This window comes from Lepeophtheirus salmonis, chromosome 14 (assembly GCF_016086655.4).
Source record: "Lepeophtheirus salmonis chromosome 14, UVic_Lsal_1.4, whole genome shotgun sequence".
In the NCBI taxonomy this organism is placed as follows: Eukaryota; Metazoa; Arthropoda; class Copepoda; order Siphonostomatoida; family Caligidae; genus Lepeophtheirus; species Lepeophtheirus salmonis.
This window is the reverse complement of record NC_052144.2, coordinates 40,314,258-40,335,300: the sequence shown is the minus strand read 5'-3', so window position 1 is coordinate 40,335,300 and position 21,043 is coordinate 40,314,258. Positions and strand designations below refer to the sequence as shown.

Sequence of the window (21,043 nt, the reverse complement as noted above, 5' to 3'; positions counted from 1 at the left end):
GAGTGCAGTTGATTATATAAATAAACTTATCACTTATACAAAATAAACGTTCCAATTGCTTCAACTATCTTGTGGCCTAAATTCACCTCTTGCTGATTAATTTACAGAAGTGAATCCTTCGCTTCTGAGAAATGGTGTGGAAGTTCTTATAGTCCTAGATGGATTGGGTCACAATTTTCTGGCAACATTGACTTTTAAAGGGCTTACGTTGTTACAGAGGGAAAACCCTTTCAGACTACATTGTTTAAATGATTTCTAATTCAGTAGTAAGGTAAAAACAATGAGTGTCAAATTGATTCAAAGATTATGGTTGCAGTCGTCATTGAATGTGGTCAAGTCGGTATTAAATCGCAGGAGCGTTGATTTCTCCACTCTTCAGGCTTGTATGAGCTACACAAATCATCTCTTTACTCCAGATGAGAAATAATTCATGTATCGAGTAGTGACAAGAACATTGGAGGTATCAGGATATTTATTGGATAACCCTAATCGCTATTTCTGCAATTCAGAAAGAGAGACAGCTTCCCACCTTCTGTGGGACTGGCCAGTTTCAAAACCTGTTTACTCTCCTTTTGGAGAGCTGGTAATGGAACACTTCTGAGACTCAGTGAGCAGAAAGGATTTTTTCACACTAGCTACCAATGGCAAACATATCATCATACAATGATCGTAAAAGTTCAATTCTGCATCTAAGCCATGAAAGCATCCAGCTCCAAGCTTGACAGTGGCGTGATAAATATTTAAAAAAACTATATTTGCATTTTAAATACAATTGAGCTTTGGGCTTGAAGATTTTAATGAATGTTTGTTTGTGTTTTATATGTTTTTTATTACTCTATTGTATCAGTCTTTAATATGTTTCAAGTATTTCAAAATCTTTGAAATAAATTCAAAGATATGAATAAAAAAACTACTACAGAAACTGCAACATATCACAATATTGTACCCCATGACAAGACCACAAATACCTTGATAAAAAAATGTACCTATATTAAATGAGCATACTTCATTAATAATAAAAGACACTTTTTAGCAGAAAAGCATAAATTCCTCATAATAAAATTACATTGATAGTACTTCTTTAGGAAAACTACTCTCATTTAATTAAATTTTAGTTGATTAAAAATAGTTCGAGTTTAAGAAAATATGCATTCAATTAGTGCACACGAGTTATTAATAAATTTTATATGCATATATCTTTACATATATATATATATATTAAAGAAATAATTTAAACAAGTAAAACTTTTTTCACCATTTTTTAAATCCCAAATAGGCAAATAATATTATATTATATACTTACTGAGAGATCGATAAAAACAATATATCCAATATAAGGCAACACTAAAACAATTGAAATTGCCCAACTCAGTCCAATGGCCCATCGTATAGATACATTTCCTTTTCTTGGGTCAAATATTAAGCGTCGGCGGTCGAAGCTAATTAATGCTATCGTCATCATAAGACAGTATCCAGGTATGTCCTGAAAAAAAATTATTTACTTTAATGAGTCAAAATGTAATTAGGTAAACTGAGGGATTTATAAACGTATAAATGTTTTGAAAAAAACTCCTTTTCTAGATAATGGACTTTGTTATTTATTTTTGAAACAAAAATGGATTCTTTATATAAGTTTTAACATACTTTAATACGTTAAAAATATTGTAAAATGGGCTCTTTTTAACCAACAAGACCTTTTAAAGGATAGTAATGTAGACTTTGATATATTCATATATGTACATGGATCATTACTTGAATTTTTTTATAAGAGAAAATAAATTTGACTTAAATTTGGTTTGTAATAATATTATTTTTCGTTGAGAGGGAATGCTTGACACATTGATTTATTATTCTTAGATCATTGAAATATTTTATTTGTTCAGAGTGATGACTGATGTACTTCTTAAAAAGAGTGCAAAACTCTTAACTTTTTAACGTGAACTCTATAATTGATATAGATGGGGGGGGGGGAAATAATCCAAAAATTCACAATAGAAGCTGTAGTACAGGATGTCCGACGGCTACTCTATTGTTTGTTATGACCATAGAAGAATTAGCTATAAAAATTGGTAGAAGAATGGTGGCTGTAGTATTTTTTTGGATGACAAATTCCATATCATTGGTCTTTACTCTAACGATGTGACGTTGTTTATAGCAGCCAACTCATCAACCCACCTCGTTATAGGGATTTAGGCTATTTTGTCAAATTTCAATTAATTTTAAAAGAGCCTCGGTTAGAAATTAATCTAAAAAAACAACAACAAGTATTCTTGCATTAGGTGAATGGAGTTCAGTTATAGCATCAAAGCTTGTGAAATAGACTCTCAAAGGAAAAACTAGTTTATTTGGGATTGAGTATGTAAGTCAAGGAGAATCTAATTCAAAATGGGTTACACTTAGGGATTTAATATATAAAACAATCTCTTTTAGCCAGGGTTTGAATCTCCTGACTCATATTGACATTTATAACATTTATCATTCCTTTAAATCTTTATAAGGCATCAGTTCGAAGATTACTCTTTGATTTGGCAATCAAAGAGTAGAGCAAATGGTTTATGTGTCACTTTCACAAGACCAATATTCCGGCTCTTAAAATACTCAGAAAACATCTCGGTAGTGAATTGGTACCCTTCACCAAAGTTTTAACCAAAATATATATTAATTTTTAATTGATATATCTTATAAACCAGATTTTGAATGGAGATCCACTGTGTATAATTATATTATATATTTGTGGATTAAATTGAGCTCTGACCTATCAAACAGTTTTTGGAGTTTATGATTCAAACTTGGGCAACCTTTAAATAATTATATGGCATGGCTTTGATTCTAAATCAACAATGAATATCATGAGACAAAATTAATTCAAAAGATATCTAAAAATGGTTATGAAAAACCTATAGACTTAAAAATGGAAGCAATAAATGGAAATATAATAACTGTTTATGACCTGAACCCCACCACAGACTCCATGTTAAATAATTGAAAATATCGGGTTCCCCTTACATAATCTACATAATCATAAAAATGCCCCATACCGTATCTACTCTCCCAGACTTTCTCTTCCTTTTAGATTAAAAAAAAGAAACTATCATTACTGGTGCAAGACTATAAATAGAGTTCTAAGATTAAGAATTTATTTACCGAGCAACAGATTAAAAAAACCAGATCTTGTCATCTCCCTTCTTTGTTCTCTTCTCTTATGAGAAGAAAGTTACCAAGATATTTAAAGACAAAGTGGGTCAGTCATCCATTTTTTTCACAACGCCAGGCATATATGACGTCAAGGCGATAAATAAAAGCGCTCCCTGAATAAAGTATATAAATAATTGTATATTATAGTCAGCTGGTTTTTTTTTACAAGTTCATTAATAATTATGGTATACTTATTAATCATGAATGATATTAATAGCCAATATGTGTAAGAGAAATATCATAATTTTAAATAGGTAGGTATGTGCAATAGTTTACTAAATTGTGATATTTACCCGGGGTTGAGGACCCAAAGAGCTTTTCCAAGAAGACCAAAAAGCTTCCAAAGCAAACATTTTTCCTTTTTTCCCGCAAATTTAGAGGATAGATGTAGCTCTATGCTTAGTCGTCACTTGAAGGGAGTGATAAAGATCACAAATGTTACACCTTGTTCTTAACTCATAATAAATACCTTAAGGAATTGTTAATTCGGAATGGAGGATGTTTAGAACTTTTCATGGACTGGGCTCCAATGGAAATTTGCTATGAATTCTGGAAACATATTAACTTGTAATATTTGTACTCAAACTAATAAGATTTGGATATAACTTTGGTCCATCTCGCGTTCACTATGAAGAATCTTAAGGAAATAACAATCCTAAAGAACTTTTTTCTTCTTCAAAGATATCCAATGGATATTATCCATTATCCGCTATGAATAATTTCAGTAGGATATGGCCTTCTCGACTCCTTAATATATCACATATATTATGATTAGGTATGTCACTGAATCGAAATAACTCCCGGGATACTTCTTTTTCCCCAGTCTATCCCTCCCAAAAAGCTACATAATCTTTACAAATAAGAAATGCACTAGTTTCAACAACTACTATAATATTAAACAGGGATTTAATAACATATTGATACTTTTACTTGTCTAAAATATATTTACAATGTGGAAAAATATCCTAATCAATTATATTAATGGAAGATAATAATAATATTTTGTAATACTTTGAAGAATTCAATGAGCCAAATCTTTTAACTTATTTTGAATATATTTTTCTTTCAATTTTTCAATATCTACTGGAATCATCATCATAAGTTTCCTTATGTACTTTATTTTCCTAATTTATGAAATTGGTTGCATATTTTGGTGCATAAATCAAAAATAAAGACAAGATCATTCTTTTTAAACTTTTAAAATATTATTATATTGAAACAATTGATCGAATTAACTTCAATCCACTAATTTGAAAGGAATCATAATCCATGGATTCAAAAATAAATAATAACAATTTTAACTAAATGAAAAAAAAATTATAGGTTAAATTGAAATTGATTTCAATAAACAAAATAAAGAAACATCGGGATATCATCATATTTCTATTAAATATTCACATCCCATGAAGAAAAAAATTAAATTAAAGTCAGATTGATGAGAAGTATGAGTCTAGAGTATTTAATTCAGAAATGCATGGAAATTTAGAACAAATGGTTACAACCTAAATATTTACATACTTTGCACTAGAGATCCGTGGGCTCGGATAAACATAGTATTTAGATTTCTATGAATAGTTTGAAGTGAAAGTCTTGATCGATGTTGTCTGTTGTCGTTGCTTTTTTAAGTAGCTTGAAAGAAATGATTCCTCAGTGAAAAAGTATATTTACTTTTGTGATAAGAAATGTCGGCCACTGTCCTCAAAGCTCCTCAAAATATATGAAATTCAAAAACTTTAATCTGCTATTATTTACCTTTCGAAAAAACATAAATGTAGGAAATCAATCATTGAGAAGTTAAGATATTTTCGAACTCCCCTTTGGTTCTTCATCCATCACTATGGTGAAGGAGTAATTCATGAATGTACTATTTTCATATTCTCTTGAAAGATCCTTTTTCAAAACGGCGTGAACTCTTCCTTATCTTTGTGAGTCAGTCTTTAGTCACTGAAGAGACAAATTCCAAGGGTTTTACTTCTCAGAGATTACTATATGCCATCCAAATGAGGATGAAATCAATTGTAAACTTAAATAAGAGCTTTTTATGAAGAAACAGAAAAACAGAGGTCAAGACACGAATAGGTGGATTCATCTTTACAAAAGAAAGTTTCTCATGAAAACATAAAATATAGTCCCAAATAAGAGTTTATTTGGTCAAATACTTAATTAAATCAGTAATAATAGCCATAAGGCATAATATGATTAATTAAAGAGTGATCTTTAGAAATACTTAAAACGATTTTTATGTTTATAAGATTTATAAATATTACTTCACTGAATTCGCCGTTTATATCAATAACACTTTCATGAAAAGCTTTTTTCTAAGTATTTTGAATGAAACGAAATGTTTCATCAAAAATAAACATTTAAATAATTTATGGTTTTACTTAAAATATATTATCTAAAAATTGTTTTATCATATTTCATCGTTTTAAATTGAGTGCAATTATGTATTGTTTTTTTATCTATTTATGAAGGTATTGCCATATTTTGAGAGTGAATAATAATTATTAAAAAAATAACCCTATGTATTAGAATAGTAAATGTTAGAAATATAACGTTAATTAAAGCATCTTTTATAGGGAAAACACTCCATTTCAATCCAATTCAACAAATTTAGACTATATTAATCATGAAGTATATTTATGTATGAGTAGTCAAAAATATATAAATAAATGGAAATTTTCTTTCAAATAAAATAAAAAACAATCAAATCAAACTAATAGTCCAAAAAAAAAAAAAAAATAACAACTATGAAATTTAATTTCCTCGTATGATTTAATAGACCTAATTTATTCTTAACTCAAGAAAAGCCTTTATACGCTTGCAATGAATTCAAATGAAATCAGAGGACTAAAACTTTCAATTATGAGCATATGACAAGGGATTTTTTTTCAACGTTTTAATAACATACTTTAGTTAGTTATTTTCTGATGTTGAGCTTTAAAATGTCTGTAGGGAATAGTTCAGTCATTCGTTAGATTTACAAAAATAATTAACTTACAAATATTATTTATATGTGTGAGGGATGTCTCACTTAGTAACAGAAAAAGGAAGAACATATAGAGGGCGTTAGGAAGAAGATTAGCGAGTTAATCGTAGTATGTATCTTCAATTTTCATTTTAATGAGGGTTGAAGAAGTCACAATACAAGATATCAATAATAATGTCAATAAATCAATCACAGGGTCAAACATTTGTAAAATTGCTTTATATTCAACGAAATCAGTATTTTTATATGGTTAATTATATGTTGCATTTTCAAGAGTGTCAAAAGGGGTGCAGATTTGATTATATTTACATCAAATGAACAGAAACAAGAAAAAATGTAGCATACAAGAAATTTTAAAAATAGTAAATCGTTTATTTTTAAAATTTTTACATAAATAAGCTATTTTTCATTGGCTATCTTTAAGATAGATTGTTTGTGCTAGTATTATATAAAATAAATGATTATCTCGAGTCTTTAACTTTGAGTCTGAGTCACGCAGATTTACAAAGCACTTAGGCTCCACACATATTGCATTCCCAGCTCAAGTATACATACTAGACTTGTGAAGAGAGAATGTTGGGAAATGATAAGATTGTTGATGATGTTTTACAGAGGTCTACAATTTCATTCAGACCTTATTAGTTTAATTAGGGCCAAACACACATATATTTCTATTTATGATTGTTTACAAGTGCGATAAATAGACGTAATGAAACAACAAATCATATCTTTATATCTGTCAAAAACACTAATAACTTTTCCCAAACTCATTTATTTGGTTTATGGTTATAAAAAAGAGAAAAAAAGGGGGAAAAAAAAAAAGAATCTTAGTTTATGAAGTCATCCATGGAATTTCCTTTTTTTCTTCATTTTTTATATGAATAAATAATGAAATAAAATTTAATCTTGGTTAGTATATGCAAAAATAATATAAAAAATTATGTTCATGGTATAAAAATATATAAATAAATTTGATAAGTTATGGCAATAAGAAATAAAATAACATTAAAAAAAACGTAAGGAAAGCAATAACATGAATTTAGTTTAGTATTTTTTTTTTTTTTAACCAAATCTAATCTTGGATAAAATTAAGGACAACAGTACAATATTAATCTTTTGATATTTAAATTTTTTTATTATAATATTACTTTAATATAATGAAAGATCATTGCAAAAGCATTATGATTTATTATTACTAAAAAAAATAATTATATAAATATCCAAATATTTTATTAACATATAGTTATTTTATAAATTAAATATTCAAATGATAATTTGGTAGAAAGCTGTAAGTAAAATAGCAAAACAAAGTTAAGAAACAATATTTGTCCGAATATTGTTTGTTAACGACAATTACCTTCGTATATTCAAGCATTTGATTCAATCCACGAGGTAAGTTATAATAAGGAAGAAAAATTTGCATAAATCAAAAGGAAAAAAATCATAGTCATCTTTGGTATCTCAAAAGCAAAGGGGAAGTTTTCACGTAGTCAAATAAATCTTCCTAAGTAAACTTTTGGTTAAGAATACCAAAAGACAAAAAGAAAATATCTATAGTTTATTGGAACAAAAAGAGGCTAATAAGTTTTATACTGAGTGGTCCATCAAAATCTGAGCACTGTATGTTTTAAACTTCGGAAAATTAATACTATAAATAGATGTGTGTCTTTGCTCCCTTAATCATTAATTTAACTGAGCCTAGCGGCAATGATGGCTTCTAAGCGTCGGCAGAAGGCCTGGAACCCGCTACAGATGTAGTCTTCTGTCATGGCGTATCAATGCTGACTGACAGTGTCTTTGAGGGTCTTGGTGTTTGGATAACAGACACTGCAGGCCTTCTCCTCGGCATGGATCCAAGTGGGGACAAAAGTGTCAAAAAAGAGTTGAAAAGAGTGTTGTAATGGAGGAAAAGGCTTCCCTCAAAAATGCCATCTCTACCCTCACAAAGATATTGCCAACCACTTTTTTTTATAGTTCTCTGTGAACCCTCAAGATCTCTTGCATGAACTCTCAAGGACTTGATAAAATTGGCCTGGGCTGGTTGTTTTTAATCCTTCATGTTCATTTTGACCTTTTTGATAGAGTCCTTCCTCCTTTATAACATTTCAGACTTGCTGACAGCGTAGACGGTGGTCCTATAGGCGTCCAACTGCTTGTAGTGCGCGAATAGAAATTTGTCGATATCGTTAAAGGGTCATTTTCTCAACTTGTACGTAAGCTAAAGAGCTCAGGTTTACTTTGTCTTGTAACTTATTATTTATGCTTTAATACATCGAAATATGAATTAATTTTAATAACTCAACCTCCATGATTGATTGAGTTAGTAAGAGTTCAGATTTAAACGAACCACCCACTAAACGTGATTCAGATAAACTTTCTATATTTTATTTGTTAAATATTAATTAATAAAACACAATAACAGTATTTATGTAATATAAGCCTTTCCTTCAATTAGAAATATAAAAAAACACCCTGAAATTGTAGGTAAGGTCGTTAAGTAACTCTTCCGCCCTATATCAATAATCCATGGCTTAAAAATTGTAAATGCTTTTTATCTGAAATATATACATACGTAACGTCATGATTATTATGAATTCAAGTTTTTGAAATAAGTTCTGATAAGTGAAGAATATCACCTATAAACAAAAATATTTATTCATTTAAATTTAACTATTAAACGGGGCTATCCCATTATTAGGAAGTCTCTATGACGAGATTCGATGACTCCTACTGGAAACATTGTGATTCTGAATCAGCTATTTATATTATGTATATTGATTAAATAATAGGTTCAGTTGTGTGAGACAACCCCTATGTGGCGTGAAACATGACATTACATGAAAGTGCGTGAATTTCACACAAAATTGTGTATTGCTTGGAAACTCTGATCATCTTATTTCAATAGTAGAACGCTGTTCACAGCTTGAGTACAGCTAATTTATATACCATCGATTAATGCTTAAAATTTATTTATTGCGTAAGCAAACTAGAAAAATTGAGAGTTTTGAGAGTTGTATTATTAACATTTTAAATTAATCAAAGTTTTATTATGCACAATAATTTAAAATGGAAGTCTAATTCTATTGCTTTAGACATTTCAATTATATTTTTATTTATAATTTGGTTCAGGAATGAGGCATTTTTATTCTATAATTATTTATACCAGATTACTTTTGATATTAATTTGTTAATTATTACATGGTATTGCTCTGCTCTGGTAAATTTAATATCAAATCTTTTATTATTTTTGAAACAATGACTGTTTTTGATTTTGAGGAAATTTTACGTTTTGAATAATATTACTTTTATTGAAGTACATGTAAATATCAAAAATATTTATTTAGCGTACGCTGAGCAGGGACACGGCTTAAGAATAAGCAAAGTGAGTAGTTTTTTTTACATAACATCTAAAAAATCTTACATAATATAAATATTTTAATATGGGGAAAAAAAAATCACTTTTGTTATGTAGATTTGGAAAAAAGTGATTTTTTTAGGGGTCGTAGGTACTTCTTAATAACACGTTTAAATAACAGTGACTTTAAATCTCCCTTTCCATAAACAATAGCGGGCAATTAAAGTAAAATATCCCGATGTTCTATTGAAGAAGGGATCTATTCTAGATAGGCTCATATTTGAAGTGGGCTCCATCTAAGCGCCACCCCACAAAAAATATTAATATAGCTGAGTTGCATAAAATAAGTTGAAAAACACATGTATACTACTTGTGATAAAAATTGGTGAAGAGACTTCCATAGAATTTTTGTTTGAGCCGGGGCATACACAAGACATGTATAAACTTTTATAATATGAGTTTTGAGTTGTGATGAATAAAAACTTGGTTGTTTTGTAAAACTGTTTACTAGTAAAATAAACTCATTTTAGCTCTGAGTTGTAGATTTAATATTTAAAAAGATACATATTTTTGTCTTTAGCACATTAGTATCTCCAAATCATCAGCAACATAAATGTATTTTTTGTGAGCTGCAGAATCTTTACTTTTTATATAGCTGTGAAAGTTGATTGAAGCTCGAGTCAAATTTTCCTTAGATATGATCCTTGAATATTCCAGCTACAATTAAATAAAGAATTACAGGAATATTTTTTTTCTGTAGGAAAGATTGACACATGCATTGAAGATGGCTATATATTAGAAAAGTGGTCCTTAACCTCCTTATCCAAATGTACATCTGTATATACAGATGTACATTAAATAATCTGTTTTTAGTTCTGTAATCCTTCCAAATTTCAATGTCTTTGATAAAATGTCATAATATTTTTATTTAATTGTGCTGAAACAAACTTCAAATTATTTTTGCTGAGACTTTGGAAGGATTATCAGAATAAATAATTAATAGAAAGGAACAATAATAAATCAAAGAATACAGATATGGTAATAACTCATTGTTTAGAAAAACTATATTCTCAGCCTACTTTTGTGTCGACCGACCACTTCTTTTTGGAAAAGTCCTATTTATGGTCTTTCTATTCTTTTGTAACACATCTATTGTTATACATTTTGTTGACTCATTTTTTTTTTTTTTACATTTTTGATAGTATAAATTTATATATTGTGACCCATATTTGTATGTACATGCAAATCTGTATTCATATAAAATAGAATGTGTGCCCAATTTTTTTTTTTTTTTTTTTTTTTTTTTTTTTTTGGGGGGAGGGGGGTGTCATATATGGAGATTATGCTACAGCCAAACACAAAAACCGTTTTTTGCAGCTCAAGGACAGTAGATAAGGGGTTGAGTTATACATCAAAAAGTGATTGGTGTCTCAAAAAAACCACTATACAAATCATCTCTCTTACTTTCCCTGAGTGTTTATTTACCCAAGGGACTGACATATTCCCATTATACCTTGTTTGTATCCTTTTTTTCCTTGCATAATTTATCAAATATTTTCCAGAATAAAATCTATTGGATAAAGTGGTACTTCATTAGTTTTGGAGCCCTTAACAAATTGTGTACTTAATTATTTTAATAAGCAAGCTATTGTTTCATCACAGATTTTACTTTTTAAATGTTGACTTATAAAGTGATAATGGATTCTTTATTCCCGACAAATCAATTCAATGGGGAAAAAGTTTCTTCGGCGGTTTTTAGAAGGAAAACTTGAGACAAATTTTTTGATTATGGAATAAAGTCCAACTTATATTTTTTCTCCACATATTATATATTATATTTTCTCAATTATAGAACTGTATAATTCCCACCATGTCCTCAATATGATCAGGAAAGTGCACTATATGGTAAAATGAAGTCAAGAGGTAGGATGAAGAATAATTTATTAATGACAACGAGAAAAGGTTTGCAAGATGAAACTGTGGCTACAACGTCATAAAGGAGACCCCACCACAGGTTTTTCTTTCTTTTGAGAAGTTATTAAAAGTTGATACAGTCTTTAACAGCCCGACAAACAGGTTTATAACCACCAAAAAGCCTGATGAGGTACCTGGCTTAATAAATTATATTTTCAAACAAAGATTTCAATCTTCAATCATGGTCTTGGGTATCAGTCCTACAAATGGCAAAATCTGCCCAACCTTCTTCATCAAGAACAATGAAAAAGTATTAACATTTTATTGGTCATATTTGCCCTAGATCATTCAAGAGTTATCCATAAAGTTGGCAAAAAGATGGTGCCCCATGCCACATTCATAAAATTTATAAATTTTAAAATGTTTCTCTAATTACATAGGGAAACAATTATATGGTGAAAATATCTACGAATGAAGTAAAGCCATGAATATGATTTATCTTTCAACACAAAATCCAAAACTGATCTCTGTTTTAATTTAAGTCTAAATGTTTGATAAAAATCTGAGATTATATTAATTCGGGACTATTATCATTTAGAGTCATTTAATCATTAAGAGAATCACCAAATTGAAGAACACTGGCTGTAATTTATTTTTAAGGTTTTTTTATCGTTATCAAAGTTTTTGTATTGATTCTGCATCTTCTTCTGAAACGGTCATATTTCGATTTTTAGGATGGAAAGTCATAATAAACCACACTATCATTTAGACTCTTATACATAACTTATTCATCATTCAAAAGTGATAAGAAATATCATAGAAAATATTCCATGTTTTATTTAAAATCTCTGATATTTCTGAAATTGGACGACCTAGATAAAAGCTGAAATGAGTTTGGGATTCTACGTTCATTCTTGGCTTCATTTCGTTCGTAGAAATTTTGTGTTCCCCAGTATTATCGTACATGGGGTATTATCATCAAAGTTAGTAAAAGCGACACCAAAGGATGTTTTAACATAATAAAATTAGACTCCTTTTAAATGAAATTTAATACAATACTTAAGCGTGAACATGTAGTATATTTTATTTCAAAGTTAGATAATTGTTATACCCTATCTCGCATTGTTTTAATCTATTAGATTTACAGTCCATTAATATTTTAGACAGTTAAAAAACATAGGAGATGATGAAGTTTATGTATTAATTACTCACATATGAGAATTACATTTGACAAAGTGCTAAAAGTAAATCTGGAATCCCAATAGAAGCTTTTTCATTATTTAATTATTCGCCAGTATCACTAACATTTAGATTTAAGAAGAAATAAATGATTTGGACGTATACTTAATATTAAACTATTGGATTCAAACTTGAAAAGTTATATAAAAATATTAAAAATGGTTCATTTTTTGCGTCTATTAACCTCATTTCAAGAAAAATATAATTAATACTACTATATGAAATACACTACTGCGTTAATTGATTATTTTTACGAAATGTCTTTCTCCACATCCATTGCAAATAATCATGACCGGAAAAAAGAAAAGGAATCAGGAAGAATCTTAATATGGAAGAAGAAGCAATCAACCCAAGAATAATACACTAAAACTCCTTTACTAGATGGCCACAGAAGTGGGTTCGCTACAGAATGTCGACATCCTCGATATCCACCAGCATGTCAAATAAAACGGCTTTGCTTGATCTAGTTTATTTCTTTATCGAGTACGAATTCCATTGTTGATAATGGAGATTATCATTACTATTAGATTTGACATAAATCTCAAGGTGTCAAACTGACTCATTGCTCTTACAAAAAGAGGAGAGAATGATTTTAAAGTGGTGGCTATTGAAGAAAAGACTCACTCGATTATTTACGTTTGCAGATAATAAAGTATTCCTCTTGGCCCATTCACCAAGCCGTCGAGCTGCAGGTCTAAACAAAAAAATCGCGAGATATAGAGACTCAATGGATTTTTAAACTATACAAACTTTATATTTTTATTTTATAAAGAGTACTTTTACTTCATTTTTTTAATGACTTTTAAATCTTAAATGTTTTTTATAAACTGATTGAGAAAACTCTGTTTTTAATTAATTTGTTTTTGTAACTTAGATTATTCATCTTTAGTGTGATATTTTGTATCTGTGGAAAGAATAAAAATAAATTGCACATAACTTGACTATGAAATGGTCGTGTATGAAATAAGTATTCTAGGCAGGTAAGATTAGAGTGCAATTTTATATGTAATTCCTTATTATTATTTCTAACTAATTCAATTAAAACAACATGGTGAAAATAAAGTATTATCAATCAAATTTATTGGGATTTTAAATCCCCAAGGGAGTGATTTTAAGCCAAAGAGGTGATAAAAAATAAAGTTTTTAGATTTAAAAAATTGACAATTAATATTTTTCCAAATTGAGATGTTTGCTACATTTGACCTACGACTAGTTTTAGAAGTCCATATATACATAATGTATAGTTACTTATTTTGGAGGAATCAAGTATCGAAACTACGCAAATGGAGTTTTTTAAAATTATAATAGACCCCTAGGGCCATAATAGGGGTCAGTTAATTAAATAACCTATAGCTAGTATCTTAAGCATTTAGATTTAAGAATAGATATATAATTTGGAGATATATTTGTTAATTAATTTTTAGATTCATACTTGAAAAAGTAATAGGTTCTATGAATTAATTTTTATTACAGATAAATATTTATTTAAATGTTGCTTTAATTGGTCAGTTGTAATTGCATTCATTAAATGTATGTATGCTAACATTATAATATAAAAATTACTCTATCTCAATGAAAACAAATATTAATGTATGGATAATTGTTAATATAATTATAGAAACAATCTAATCGTTGCCCAATGTTACATCTGGGGCATTCAAATTTTGTATTTATCTTACACATTTGAAGTTAGCAAATGTTTTAACTGAGAGAACCTGATAAAGCAAATTCCGTTGTTGCCTCTCAAGTTTTGCTAGTTTTTTTCTCTCAAAATAGATGGGATAGTGTCGTTTTCTTTGTGCTTTATGATTGATTAGGGGATATTATAAAACATGACAAAGTAATTATAAATAACTGAGATATACTTTTATTCTAGCTTTTATGGATCGCAAGGCATGAGTATCAGAAGTAATACTGACTAATTAAAAAGAGGGCACTTCTAAAATATCATATCCTCCGACGCTATATTTTGAAACATTATCAGGAACTCCTTGGTTCACATACTTTTGGTTCAACTCTGTTCTACCCTCTTGCTTTAGGATATGGAATATCTTTGAAACTATTATTTTTCCACATATCACTTTCAACAATATTCTTATTACATGGAGGATATATAATAACTAGAATATGTAATTCCAAGTTTCTAATTACGTCATTTAGGCTGAAAATCTTTCATAGAGTTCCTCTAAAATTTCGTTAACAGTTAAATATTTCCATTAAAAATAATTTATCTTCTTTTAAATCATCATGTTTGCCCGACTGGCGAGATGTTAAATTTTTATTCAACGAGTTTGAAAATTAAATAAAAACGTATGAAAAAAGCTGAGCGCCCTAGTAACAAATTTATTCTTTCCTTTTTTGTATAATATTGACAACGGGTTACTCAGCGTTGATTGGGCCGAGGAAGAAGTGGGAAATAACATTGACAATGGTGTATGTTATTACTTCTGAATGTTTAGATACATTGAGTGCGGATGAGCATTATAATATGGCGCCTTAATAAATATATATATGAATTATTATGAATGAAAAAAAAAAATTGTTAAAAACTTCAAAATATATGCTTCAAAAATTTGTCTAGATGAGAAGTCCATCTTATATTTTTGTCAAAAAATTGAGAAATCGAATTATTTTAACCTCAGCATAATTAATTTGGTTGTTGGATATTCTTTCTGCGTATGTGTTAGCCTATTATAGATCAAAAGTTAATATAAAATAAGAACTTTTGTAATTATTATTTATTCACCAATGGCATTGATATCAAAAGATATAGTATCTAAACTAGACTTTCTTAAAACTCATATCCACTATTTTGTTGATGAAGTTTTATTTACAGTTACAGTTTATTTTTATGCAAATAAAGAGACGAAATATTATTCATGCCTAAAAAAACAACTCTTAAAATATGAAAATGACTTGACTTTTTCTTTATTTGTATTAAAAAATCCAACATTTGAACATGGTGGTCCAGAATTTAAATACAATTTAATTTATTGTCATTGTATTAAAATTTCGTTAACTTGCTCAGAAATATTGCCACAACATTATAGGGCACCAGCCCACACTGACCATAAAGTGCGAGTATGTTGCAACGACAATTTTTAGAACTTTTAGGACAAAACTTTTTGCCTTGCTCTTCACTTGATCTTAATCCTACAATTACACTATAATAATTTAAAATTAGATTGATAGAACAAATTAAATACACATCCGTAATTTTAGCATCAAATAATATAGAGTATTCTGAAATACTAAATATTTAACTTAGTAGGTACCATTGTATGAATATAATTTAACAATATTTTTGCTTGTGGATTTCTATTTTTATATATTGATAGTTGACCCCTTTCTCCAGAGAAATATGTATTTACAATGTTATAGTATAGCTGGGATCGGCAATTTATGGCAAGCATGCCACGGCTGGCACGCAGATGCATATTCAATGGCAAGTGAAAATCAGATCCCATGGTTTGTGTGTTTTTTTTACCATTATTGTTGATAGTGGCAAACTCATTGATTAGAAATGTTGAAGTTGACACTCCATGTCTCAAAGGTTGCCTATCCCTGTAGTATAATTTACTTTTTAGTTGTGTGAGGTATTATGAATGAAAAAATTGAGTTTTTCTCCTTAAGATAATAAAAGTGTCCTTCGTTGAACTTATCTGAGTTTCTGTAATCATATTGGAAAAAACTTAACTATCTTAACAGCGTTACCTTGCTAAAATAAACTTACGCTATGTACTCTGTTGCCATTTGTGGATTCCCTAGTCTATTTTGAGACGTCATGTCTATTACATAGTTTATTATTTTTGAGAAATAAACGAATTAATAAGCCATACTATACTTTTTTCCCGTTTCCAAAAGGACATGGAAACAATTTCATGTTGATCCCTCATTGTATATATAAATATTGGCCATTTTATTATTTATATGAAGAAATTTTGACTGCCATCATATAAAAATTAAATGTATAGAGCTATCCTTTTAATAAATATTAAAAAGAAATGTTATATTCAGTTTGGAATAATAGGATTTGAATATTATGATATACAAGTACATTTTCAAAATTGTTGATAAATAATATGACTTTGTTAATTTGGAAGTACTTAAGAGATAAAAAGCAGTAGGTATTATTGACTTATTTGGCTAACTACGAGATGATCTTAGGCTTTTTTTTTCTGTTTCTTTTTGGAGGAAAGGTTGCACGATAGATGTCACGACACATTTTTTGAAGACATGAGTATTTTTGAAAATTATTTATTATTTGATATTTGTGTATCCTTTACCTCTCATTATTGATACATATTTTAAACGAAATTATTATTTATATAATTGATCTATAGTATATTTGCTTTTCTACTGTGGAAAACTTGTTCATTCCTTTTAATAAATAAGATAACTTAAATTTAGTTATTTATTAACAATATGTAACATATATACATAAAACAGTCAATAGGAGTTCATTTTGGTTTTAGAGCTATGTTTATCTCTGTAACTTAACATTGCTCATCTATACATAAAAAGGAATCATTAACGATATATGTACTTGATTGGTGTTTTAATTTAGACATCTATTTTCATTTACCTACCCTAAACCATGCATTAATTAGCATCTGGATAAATTATTCATTTTTAAAATCTTGCAACCTCTCATTACTGTTTTAATTCAATAAGTTATACTATTTTATCGTCAATTAGTTATAAATAAATACATGATTTGCATAGAAAGAGATTATTACTCAAAGACGTAAAATATCCATTCAACTTCCGTGGTTCCTTCTTGCTACATTAGTAAAACAACAAGTCGAAAGCTCAAATGTAATGAAAAGAGCCAATCTCCGCATAAATATCCAACGCCAAACATGGGAATTCTTTATACATGGAATGGAAATCAGCTAAACCAATTTATTAGATACTTTGGGCCCTTGTAAACATACTTTATATTTGTTCAAATAATATCTGATGATTGCTTATGTACAATTATTATTGTTTATATAGATGGTAAATCTATTGATAGCTCTAAAAAAGTTGTTTGCTCTCTTCATTTTAAGTATGAAGATTTAGAAACATAAGCTAGATAGACAAATGGAGAACTAAAAAGACGAATCTGAAGAAAAAATAATATACCTTCTTAGGATTCAAAAACAAGAGTGACAATGAAACAATGGAATAATATAATGGGTGAGGTGGGGCGTAAAGGAAGAGTTATGAAATATAATGAATGGTGCAAAAATTTTAATAAAAAGATGACATTTCAAATTTATCGCAGCTCAAACAACAATTTCATATAAATTGTGTGACTATCAAAAATGAGAGTAGATTGGGTTGAATATGAAGGTTGTATTAAGCTTCAGAATAATATATCTGTGCAAAAATATCATAAATTCGAAATATTATTGAGATTATTTTTATTGATGAAGATTCTTAGCAGTTATATCAAAAAAAAATGTAATGAATAAATACCATTAAGTTAAAAGTTGATCTTTCTCTCACAATAATTCATCAAAATCAATTTATTAAATGTAAGAAATATCAAACCAACTTCATTATGTGCCGTATTTTCAGTTGGAGTAGTGGCAATAATAACGATTTGTTAAAATAGGCAAAATATGTACTAATTCATGATTGACTAGTTGATTAATCCAAACTTAGATTCTGAATCCATAATATAAGTTTCAAATTCCTGATATTAAAGGTACTTATTTAAGCAAATATCCGCTATGAATGTGGTGCTTGTTAATAGAATAATTTATAAATACTAGTTGAGATCATGTTTTGGAGTCTATTTGTTAACTGTATCTTGGCTCTAAAAACAATTGATTAATGATAACATATGGCTAACTGAAATAGAATCTAGAAGTTGGAATTTTATTATCAAGATATATAAGGATAAAACGGACTTAAAAGAGGCATTGATCAAATACATGTTTAATGAACGCCTTCCCTTATCATCTCGCCAACTCCTTAATCAAAGCTTTAAGAGGATGCTCTAGGAAGAGTTTATTCAATGTGCAAAGACAGAAGAGAGCGCGTTTGATTTGAATAATTTGCATATTAATCAGCAAATATGTTGAAAATGCTATCCATTGGTATGTTGAAAGAAAAGAAACCGAAAATCAACGTGGTAACCCTGAAAATTTTAGGAATTTTTTGGAGAAAAGTAGTTGAACTGTCATGACGTTTTATTAGCTTAGCTTTGACCAGCCCTGAAAGGGTTGGAAAGGAAGTTACACAAATCCTACTCTGTGTGTGTAAGTGAAAATATTGCCTGGAATTAAATCAAGTCGATTTTCAACTCTACTCATCATCCAATAATGATTTTTTATATTAATTTCCCAACCAATGCTGTATAGCAAAGAATGGTTACAATATTAATCAATTATCTTACTCAATTTTCTGTTTGTATCAAGATTGAATTACTTACCAAATGTTCAAATTTGAAGAAAATGATCAAGTTCTGGATCATTTGTATCCCAAAATGGCAATACTTTCAATAGAACCCTGAGAAGAGTTGAAAATATGGTTCTTTGATATTACAATACTAAATTGCCGTGCCCCCTAAATATTAAAATCATATTAGCCTTTTAATTAAAAAATTGTTATTTTCAAGAATCGCATTTAATATTATGTAAAACGTCAAAGAACAATTCCTTCTTTATCAACAAGAGCCAAAAAAAAGACAATTCAAACTGTATAAACGTATAGTTGAGATGTAAATTTTTGAAGTTTGATTAAAAATTAAATAAAACTGACGTATAGTTTAAAAATCAAAAAATAAAGATAATTTTATAGCTTGTGTTCTTCCTTAATGTAAGATAAAATAATAATAAAAACTGCCATTTGTATAAAATATAATACGTATATAATATAGGTAGTTAATTTTTTTTATGTGTATTCATCCGAAAACTTTTGTACGTACAATTCCAATATTACTTACTATCTTATGATAAATTCTAACACATTTTACACAAAATATTATACATGTATAAAAACGAGGTTTATATAATTTTAATAAAAATAAAGTATTCAAATAATAAATATATATATATTTTTTTTCATTAAATAACATAATCTACATAGTAAGCCAAATATTAAGATATATTAATAATATACTTGTATGTACCTATAATCATAAAATTTCAATAGTTATTTTGCATCCCCATTATAGATCCTCTTCATATTCCATAAATAATTATGAATTAAATAAATAGTAAATACTAAATATAATTGAAGAAAAGAGTAATGATCCATTAGATCCAATATTCAGAGTTGTATTTGAGTCCACCTTTTCATTGTTCTAGTAGAGTCGGAGTCCTCATGCTCAGGGTATTTCTAGTTCTTAGTCCAAGTTATCATGCTCCGGGTACATGAGAAAATAAGTATTGTCTGGATCTACCTCTAGTCTCATCTAAGGCAAGAAAATATTAAACTTAAATGTGTACTAATAAATGAGGCCACTACAATTTTCGTCGAGGTTATCGTCAATAAAACGATACAACCAATATAAGAAACCAAATATGAAGATATATTTTTGATAATATAATTGTATCTACATAAATTATTATTTCGGATAATTCCTATTACTTATTTTGCATCTTCATCTAAATCCTCTTCATATTCCATAAATAATGGTTAATTATTCATTCCAAATATAATTAAATAAAAGAATAAAGATCCAATACCCAGAGCTGTATTTGAGCTGTATTGTCTAAGGCAACATATACCTTCCCACAAGCTCTTCCTTAATCTTTGACAACGCTAATTTACTTTTGGACTCCATACAGTTTAAAAGAATAATGATGGCAGCTTTGGTTAATAAAAACATACATTAAGACAAGGAGCATTAAATTAACTAATTAAATACCCATTAGCATAATTGATTACGATTGATGTACAAGGTATAGCTTGCAATGTTTGAGCAAAGAATGGTTGAACTATAGTTCTTGAAACAATGTTAGATAAGGTCTTGCCGTTATTTCATGACGAATCTCTTTGTTGAATTAAGAATAATATTCAAAAGATCAAGGGATATTACTTTTGTAACTCTATTACTTCTGACAAAAAACGATTTGTACAGAATTTCTGAATTTGCGGAAGAGCCAAGAAAAACCGTTTAGCTAAGTTAACATTTGATAAAATAAAATATCCACATAATTTTTTCACATCTACTTAGATTTAATCGGGTCATTCCCGAAACCAAGAAGATATAATATGGTTCTTACTGTTAGTAATAGTGCTACAAATTGGTATGTCTAGTGCAAGTACCGAATGTATAATAAAAAAAAGTGAAAAGAAATTTGTTTTCGAGATTTGGATACACATGAATTTTAACAACCAATCAAGGAGAACGA

At 28.6% G+C, this 21,043-nt stretch overlaps 1 protein-coding gene across 1 annotated transcript in view; it reads right to left on the bottom strand.

Moving 5' to 3' along the window:
- Nucleotides 1-21,043, bottom strand: part of LOC121129864 (uncharacterized) — a 279,636-nt gene that overhangs the window by 155,343 nt on the left and 103,250 nt on the right. Inside the window, exon 3 of the mRNA XM_040725575.2 lies at nucleotides 1,304-1,483. Within this exon, the coding sequence (XP_040581509.2) occupies nucleotides 1,304-1,483 (180 nt within the window). The remainder of the gene's footprint in view (nucleotides 1-1,303; nucleotides 1,484-21,043) is intronic.